Source organism: Austrofundulus limnaeus, unplaced genomic scaffold (assembly GCF_001266775.1).
Source record: "Austrofundulus limnaeus strain Quisiro unplaced genomic scaffold, Austrofundulus_limnaeus-1.0 Scaffold114, whole genome shotgun sequence".
NCBI lineage: Eukaryota > Metazoa > Chordata > Actinopteri > Cyprinodontiformes > Rivulidae > Austrofundulus > Austrofundulus limnaeus.
Window position 1 is genome coordinate 598,925 of NW_013952516.1, and position 9,238 is coordinate 608,162.

The window sequence follows — 9,238 nt, forward strand, 5'->3', positions numbered from 1 at the left end:
TTTATGGGTAGAGTAGTTTTTTCTCTGTAATACTTCATTATAGATTTTTAAGACAAAGCTAAGTGAAACGGGCGCTGAGCAGAGTTAAAACAAGGGATTACAAATAAGTACCTTTTTTTCTTCTGCAGTTCGGCGCCCCCTCCAGCAGATGGCGCTCTAGGCGACCGCCTWGTTCGCCTATGCCAAGAGCCGGCTCTGGGTTCATGTATTTTAAAGTAGGGTTTTATGGAAAGATTATGAACATTTTACATTTGTTACAGATGACTCCCATTGAAGAAATATAAATAAATTCTGACCAGGCTAAAACCCAAAGTGGATTATATTTTTGTTTCACAGTTAACGCTGTGGTTGTTTGAAAACTCAAATAGCAGCAGCAGCTAGCTGTAGCACCTCAGATGCATATTGAGGCACTTCTAGCAGGATTATCAACCTACTTCTGCCAGAACAAACRTTGCAGTGTAAACATTTCAGAAAATCAGTTTGCACGAATCCTGACGGACTGGAGTTGTTTTGAGACGGCAGAAACCAGTTTTGATCTTGGCCATGCAGCCACAGCTGGTGTAGGTGGGCTGGTAGGGCTAAGCCCTCCCCGGTGTTCACAATCAAAAYGTTAAAATACCTGGTAAACACAAATTACAAGTTTTGCATCACATTTTGTGTTATTTACAATAAAACTGGTAAAAAAAAACAGTCTGTCTTTTGTGGAAAAAAATGATTGACAGATGAATTGTCCCGCCCCCTCAGCTTGCTGCTCATTGGGGTTAATTTTGTTCACATCAGCCCATGAGGGAGGATGTTCAATAGCATGCCTCGAGCACAAGTGTATGTGGGTGTAGGCTGAGTACGATGCAGAGCAAGATTAACATAAATGAGGTGGATTATTTAATTTGATGTCTTTGGAGGGACAACTGGAAGTGAGGAGGTTTGGGGCGGATAGACCAAAGGATATTTAAATTCAGGAAAAGGAAAAGTGGCAAAACTAAGTTTTTCTGTGACCTGGTTTCAGCAAAAGGACAAGCTAATGGTAAGTTTAACCGATGTCTGTTCTGCTTTATTTCAAATTGGATGTCTCTGTTGTTGGAATCTGCAGCATTTTATCTATATTTAATAAATGTTAGCCCACCCTACAAATATCACCACCCAGCCACAAGTYTTGGCCCTGCTGTTTAGCCATTAGCTCGTCAATCCAGCCAGTTCTCCAAACTGAAGTCATTCAAAGAGCCATCTGCAACAGGTAAGATATTGTTTATGTTTTCACAGAACCCAGCTTCAAAAGATTTGAACTAAAAAAATTTTACCGATAAGTTTTTGCTCAGAAGCAAAGTGCTGATTACTATCCAGTTCGGGTATCTTTTCAGTTCTGGGTATTTTGGGGTTGATGCTGTCAGTAGGGAAAATGTGAGGGAGTTATTGCTGTTTTTGTAAACCTTAAATCAAAGAACAGCTAGATTCTTATCACAGAGCAGAAATCCTGAATCTCACATTTGTGCAGTTACCTTAAAATAGCCAGCAATCAGTCCCGAGAAGACAGAGAGCAAAATTACAGATCAGCAGCTGAATGTAACACACAAAGACAACAATTATTTTAAGAAGTGCCTCACTTCAGCTTCATTTCAGTCTCCTCTGGGCTGTATTTAAATAGTTCGTTCGCCATTTCTATTTCTGCATTCAAAATAAAAACAGAAAATCTTAAAAAAAAATTCCATCCAGAGTTTTATTAAATGTAAGAAAAACAGAAACATCTTGYAAATAATACAAATGTCACAGAAAAAGTCATGTATGTCTTTTAGCCATGACACAGCCACACATCATAAAACAGAGAAANATACAAATGTCACAGAAAAAGTCATGTATGTCTTTTAGCCATGACACAGCCACACATCATAAAACAGAGAAACTACAGCTCAAACATTTATATTAATTTATTAACAATGAAAAACCTCAGCAATKAAACTGAAATGCAGATATCTTTAAATGGTAGTTTTGTAGATCTGAAAAATCACCCCACTCTGACTCTTTTATCGACTCTTTATGAATTAAAAGCTAAATCTATCTTATAAATACATAAACCTACACCCTGAAATCAGTAAATCTGCCGATATTGCACTCTACAGCTGAAAGAAGATAACAAATGTCAAATAAATATAGAAAGAATGACTATGGGGATTTCTGTGTTTTAATCTACAGAAATCAAGCACCTAAATAAGCAATATCTCATTTTGGTTTTTAGTTTTGGATTTATAAAACAAACTGCAAAATGAATAAAATACATAAAATAACACTAAGTCACCAAAAATCAAGTAAATATGAAAGCAAGTTAAATAAAAAAAATCACTGGCCCTTCACTTCTGTTTTCCTCGTGTTTCTTCACAGAATCTTGAATGATTCATCTTTGAGGCTCTTCGTGTTTCTTTGCTCCGTCTGCTGGAACACCGCTCGGCTGTTTAAACAATAAAGGTCGTTCTTGTGTTTAGTCTTTTGCAGGGAGTTATTTCCAGTGAAGTGTGTGATCTCGGTGAAGCGATGCAGGTCCCTGTGGTTCTGTGTTTGGTGGTGGAGCCACTAAAACGAATTCACAGAGCAGGAAAACCTGCCGGGCTGGGATGGCAAAACGGACCACGGAGACCCTTCAATGTGTATTTAGAGATCAGATGTTGTTCGGCTCACATCTGCTGACTCATCAGATGCATTTTAAATACTGAAACAAAAACAAAATAGTGGGAAACRTTATTTTTATATCAACCCACACATACTCTATAATTATCTACTCACTGTGTAACCAGTCAGCTCTGGATTTACTTTGTTTACAATTACATTTCTTCTTATCYGTTTTCACCGTTTCTACAGATGAGACTAAAATATGTGTTCTGAAAGACTCGGAACATTTCAGGTTTGTTGAACATTTTTACAATAAGGGAATTCCTTCAATTGAGGCATGACTTCAGGTGCTTCTCTCTCTGCGTGACCCTTTGACCTCTTTTGCTCGTCTTCATGTGGACTAAGCTCCTCGGTCGGACCCTAGTGGGTGGAGTTTTTCAGATGGCAGGTGCAGACCGGCTGGCTGGAGCTGGAGCTCTGCTTGACCTTCACCTCCTCCTTGTGTTTCACCTCCTCCTTGTGTTTCACCTCTTCCCGCCTTTTCTCCACCTCCTCCGCCTCCCTGACCTTTCTGACCTCCTGGCGAGGCGACGACCTGACGTCTCGACCCATTTCCCCCACCAGAGCCTTGGAGGGGGTGCGCAGGTGCTTGGGAGAGGCCGAGCTCAGAGTCTGGACCCGCTTGACGTGGTCCACTGCGTACGGCTTGTCCTGGAGCTCACCGGGGGTCTTGCTCCCGCCACTTTTCTTGGCTGTGGGCTTCCTGGGGGGGTTCGGCAGGGGCTTGTAGGCCTCCAGCTTGCGCTTGTGACTCATGGCCGAGGCACAGCAGATGATGAAGACCATGACGATGAGGAGAGAGGTGACGACGATGATGATGAGCAGGTTCTCCTGCAGGAAGTCCACCACTCGGGTCAGGACGAAGTCTTTCAGACGGATCATGGTGGTGGTGATGGTGTTGGTGATGGCGGTGGTGAGGGTGGGAGGCTCCGTGACCACGGTGAGGTGAACGGGCGCTCGGGTGGTGAAGGACGTGGGGAAGATGAGCTCCGGCTCGTCGCCGCTGCCGTCCATCGACAGGTTGTAGAACAGCGGAGTGGAACGAGACAACCCGCAGCAGAGCCAGAGCAGAGTCACGCAGGTGACGTGGAAAAGCAGGTGAGACCTCATCTTCAGCCGTCAGTCCTGGAACAACAACAATCAGGAGGGTTTATTGGTAGAAATACCAGYGGCTGGACGTCCCRAAAACATAAACAGAAACTAAAAACTGTTTTTTTGTCTAGCATTAAAGTATGCAGCCTGGCATTTACTGGGTACATGCCTGATTTTTACCAGTAAGTACAGGAAAAAGTCACATTATAAGCAAACTCAGTCCCTTTAAATATASAGAAAGTACCATATGTAACCTGCAAGTACCAGARCAAGCAGGTACTTACGCAATAAGTACCAGGTGTAGTACCAGGCAGTGGTGGGCAGCACTAATCTAAAAATTAGTTCCACTAGCACTAAAACACTAACTCAAATATTTAGGTCTCCTAATTCTAAAGCACTAACTCAAATATTTAGGTCCCCTAATTTGAAAGCACTAACTCAAATATTTAGGTCTCCTAATTCTAAAGCACTAAYGCACTTAATGTTTTAGCAAAAGCTAATTCTAAAGCACTAAAATAACCCAGTCAACCCATGAACATTCTTCAACAGACARCATGAGTCACATGTTGTCATGTTGCTCTCTTAAGACTTATCATTGACATTCCACAGCTGTATTTGAGTTCATTTATTGTCAATATATTGTCACCTGGTGGATAAGTGACACACATATGAACAAAATGTCTGACAGCTTTAACACTCAGTTGTTAATATTAATACTGATCAATAACATTTATAGACCTCAGTTAGTGCTTCTAAATTTAGCCTGTAAATTTAGCAAGTGCTAATCCACTACAAAAATATTTAATCAACAAAAGCCCTAAAGCACTAATCAAGAAATTAGTTCCCCTATTAGTGCATTAGTGCTTTAGGGGAACTGTGCCCACCGCTGGTACCAGGTATAGTACCAGGAGTGTGCCAGAAGAAACAGATATGTATTCGGTAAGTACCAGGAAGTGCTCTGTAACAACCAAGTATGTACATCCGTACTTGGTAGTTACCAAATATGTGCCAARTAAGAACCAGGTACTTATCCAGTTAATACCAGATATGTACAACACCTGCATTACTGGATACCAAATAATTGCCTGGTTAGAACTAAGTACTTACCTATATATTGCTGGTAAGAACTAGGTAGGTATTTGGTAAGCACCAGGTATGTTCCTTATTAGTACCCAGTAATGAGTTGTACCTGAGAAAAAATCACTAACAAAAAAGGTCAATAATACTTGAATATTTGTTTTATAAAATTAATAATTTCAGTAATTCTAAAGCAAAAACTGGTAATTTCTCCAAAAGTGTCACAAAAATCCCATTAATAATTTCAGTTCTGTTTGTTTATTAAAAGAAAAGGTTCTGTGTCCTGGAACATTACATCCTGTAAATGTTTCTACGTAGCCAGAAACCCGTACAGTGGTGTGCTTTCTTTTACTTTCCAGATTCAGATTGTATTCTTAGCTGTGCTCCCGAGCCTCTGGTTCAAACTCGTCTTCACTCAAGGTTTTCTCTCTCCGTCTTTCAGCAGATCTTTTTTCAGCAGGCACCAYTGTAGCCATTACTTATTTGGGGTGGAGACGGCCAGCTTGGTGCTGGAGGCCTTATAATTTGTAAAGCAGAGGGAGGCCACCCATCCACCACACCAAAGCCAGGAGGAAGCTGGGTTCCAGCAGGAGCACCGAGGCGTGGGAGACATGCGGCTGTGGCCTCTATATTTACACTGGGCACCAGCAGCTGTGCCCCCGCCTACAGCAGACCTGATGGAGAGATTTCTGCTACCAGAAAAATCTGCATTTCCTTACCGTACAACTGAGTGAGCTCACYTTTTGACCAGATCTTTAATGTCTTTTTCATTGTCTTTCAAACTTCTCTCTCTGATACTACAACCAGTCCGTTCTCATTTTAAACCTGTTTAACTTTTAACAGTGTGTAATTATACAGCGCCAAGCTGCAAAGACAAGCCTCTAATCAGCGTCCTGTTAAAGTGAAGCTGCTGATGCTGCTCAGACTGACCCTGCACAATGAGAACCCTCCACTCTGTGTGGTCGGACAGGCGCTGTGTATTCTGCCGGACCACAAGGTGGGCTGGGTCACCATCCTTGGATGTACAGCTATAGAACCTCCGATCCCAGTAATTACAGCTAAAATTACATTTCCTGAATGTCACCAWGGGACTGACCTCCGCCACTCACATCACAGATTCACACACGGAGGAAAAACCTGCTGTAATCACAAACATCACTAATTAATTCTACAACACCTGCATTCTTCAAATATAGAAATGTGTGTACACGTACTGTCTGTCAAACAACWGAGCAGCATCACTTTTAGCATCTTTCAGATTGTATTTCACAGCAGAGATGCATGATAAATTATTTAACAGGTTTAAAATAATTACATCAAACTAAGGTGTTAAACTTAATCCAGTGTTCTGCATTCATAAAGCTGTTTCTATTAATACCTCGGGTTTTAGAGTCTTTAAAACAGATTAAATCAGTTCCTGAATACAATTTTCTGAAACTGGTCAAATAATCTGATCAATTATAATGATGAAAATYGGCCGAAAAACTTTTATAGCCTTTCAAAATTAAGCTTTAACAATTCCGCGACGTGTGTCTGAGGAGGAAAAAGTACGTTGTAACACATTTAACCAACTTATTAAAAATTCACAGTTGGTCAATTAAAACTAATAAATCATTTCCTGTTTGCTACAAGTGGAGTGCTTTCTCTTTTTTTTAGTACTCGCTGTAAATTGCTTTAGAAAAGGTTATAGATTTGCTCTTGATTAATAAAAAAAAGGAGGAAAAGAAAAATATAAAAAAATGTAATTGATACTTTACTAAAATAATGGCCTAAATCATTTTTTCCCCCAAGTTTTTCAGGAAACACAAAAAACGTAACACAAAGCGTACCACAACTTTTTTGACATTCCTGAAAAACTAAAATAAAAAATAAAAGACTGAAGCGATTATTTTAGGAAGGTATCAAAACCAATGCTTTCTAACTTCAACATTCGTGACGTGCTGAAAAAATAATCCATCAACAAACATTAAGTTATCAATAAACCTGACATTAAATTAGAAACAGACACAGAACATGGGATTAAAATGTGTAATCAAAATAAACCCTGATGAAAAGGAAATGTAAATGTTTAGCTGTAACCATCATGTTCAGAGTTTTATTCTGCAGAACATTTAGACTGAAGAGTTCAGATCCAGAGCTCTGTAATACACTGCTGTTACAGAAAACACTGACACATCTTTGGAGAAGTCCTCATTCTGTGGAACAGACTTTAGTTCAGTCTGATGTTAGGTCAGATTTAAATATGATCTTTGTTCTTCTTGCCTGAAGAACGTCTTTAAAACACATTACGTTACAATCTGGGTCAGATTCTGCTGCTCGGGATGTTCTGCTTGACATTTCTTTTGTAATAAATTGATTTAAAAAAAATCAACACACTTGAGTCTCATTCTGATTTTGCCAAAGTCCCACTTGATAAAATCAAATTTCGAAGCAAAGCTTGAGAAATACTCACGGAACGTTTCCTCCCTGGTTTGTCCGAGGTGCAGCTGAAGGCAGAGCTGGAGACTGAAAGATGAAACTGAGACACAGCAACAAGAAGAAAGGGAGAGTGAGTTCACCCGCCCTGCTGCTCAGCTAAAAAAAAAAAAAAAATCCTGAGTGTTTTTTTTTAACTCAGCCCTAAAAAGTCTCCTCATAGCAAATTGATGCCCAGCCCTCTATTCTCAGCACCTCCTCCATTGATGCTCCATCTCCTCCTTTTTAGATTTGTACATTTATAAATTCAGGATTCTTACATTTCAACTTGCCTTTGACTTTTCAAAACATTTTTTAAATCTTTTTTTGTGCAATTTAAGTTTATTTCACCACCTCACGAGTTTTTTTTAAACCTCCCTCAAAGTGATGTTTTAGTTTAATGAGAGCAGCTGCAAACATGCTGCAGAAGGTGCATTAGACCCAGGTTTGAGCAGAAACAGTTATTTCTGGGTTAGCTGGGGCGAGTCTGACCAAACAATCTCTGCCTCCCTCTGAATCCTCTCTAATTATGCCCACAGTGATTACAGCCTTACTGTGGAGCAGAGCGCAGCAAGAAAACACCAGTTTCAGCCCAAAAAAACACACAGATAGAGCCAAATGTCAATTTTATACCCATTTTAGGGCCTTTTAACTCCCAGTTTATAACTGAACACGCAGAGCATTAAAGGCTGCTGATGATTCTTCTCATTAATTTAGTCACCGTCACAGATGTGATGTGACAGATGGAGATGTTCAGAAACATGTTGAAGTGTGAACAGGGATTTACACGTCTCCAAAGTAATCATTTCAGTTTGTCCATCACTGTCAAATGAACTCCATGACTTGTGATGTTGCTTAAGGAATCTGATACTCAAAAAATTTTTTTTTAAAGCACCAGAATGGATTTAGTTTTAATTTTTTTCTGTTTTAAAGTAAATTTGAAAAGGTTGTGTCTAAAAAAAATTATACTGCAAACTACATGAAAGCAGGTCACAAATGTCATGTTTTTGAAGACCTTTTGATTGTACAAACAAGGGGTTAATAAAGGCTGGAGGGGCACGGTAATTAAAACCAGAACAAAAAGTAAAAACAGACCATTTTCTTGTATTTAAACCCACATTTTTAAATGATTTGATATTTGCATGGATTAATCTTGCCTATTCACTCTGTGGAATAAGGCTTTTTTCTGTTAAGCTGCAAATTAAATTACATCCTGTTGTTGGAAATTCCCTCTACCCAACCAAATGAATATTAATACACAGACAAGATCATCTTGATTAAAACACAAAAGTAGAAAACACACCATATTCATTTAAACCAGTTTCATATAATGAAATAGTGGATATGCAGGGATATGCAACTTAAATGATGGAAAGGACAATTTGTCGACACTACACAACACTTACCCAAATGTAATAAAATTGAAATTTTAAAAATATGTATATGTTTAAACTAACATACAGTTCAGTAACTGCACATATTTCATGCTCTATGTAGAACTTGTGACTTCAATAAATTTCTCATATGTAGTTTTGTGCACCGTGTTGTAGAAACGACTTCTGTTATAATCCTTCATGGCGAACAGTATCTGAGCAGACTATAACATTGTAACTGTTTTGTTTTKAGGCCTGGGGGTAATTGTTGATCTAAGGAAAGCATTCGACACCATTGATCACAGTATTCTTCTTGAAAAGTTAAATAAATATGGCATAAGAGGACCAGCATTAGAGTGATTTAGTTATCTAAAAAACAGGAAACAGTTTGTACAAATAAATATAAGATCTGAACTCTGCAACCTTACATGTAGAGTTCCACAGGGTTCTGTACTTGGACCAAAGTTATTTCTTTAATATCTGAATGACTTGGTAAATGTGTCAGAGTTGTTGAAATGTGTTTTATTTGCAGATGATACCACATTTTTTGTATGGGTAAAGACATGGAACATCTGTTGGAAATG

The 9,238-nt window shown here is 39.1% G+C and overlaps 1 protein-coding gene across 1 annotated transcript; it reads right to left on the minus strand.

The window, feature by feature from the left end:
- Positions 1-1,831: 1,831 nt before the first annotated feature.
- Positions 1,832-7,470, minus strand: LOC106521684 (transmembrane protein 119a). The gene is made up of 2 exons (XM_014014349.1): positions 7,280-7,470; positions 1,832-3,783 (listed from the first exon to the last, which is right to left on the minus strand). The coding sequence occupies exon 2, from the start codon at positions 3,766-3,768 to the stop codon at positions 3,019-3,021; it is 750 nt and encodes a 249-aa protein (XP_013869803.1). The 5' UTR covers positions 3,769-3,783; positions 7,280-7,470; the 3' UTR covers positions 1,832-3,018.
- Between the last annotated feature and the right edge of the window lie 1,768 nt (positions 7,471-9,238).

Bases quoted from the DNA above. Each gene is read 5' to 3' on its own strand.
- LOC106521684 (XM_014014349.1), bottom strand. From the start codon at position 3,768: ATGAGGTCTCACCTGCTTTTCCACGTCACCTGCGTGACTCTGCTCTGG.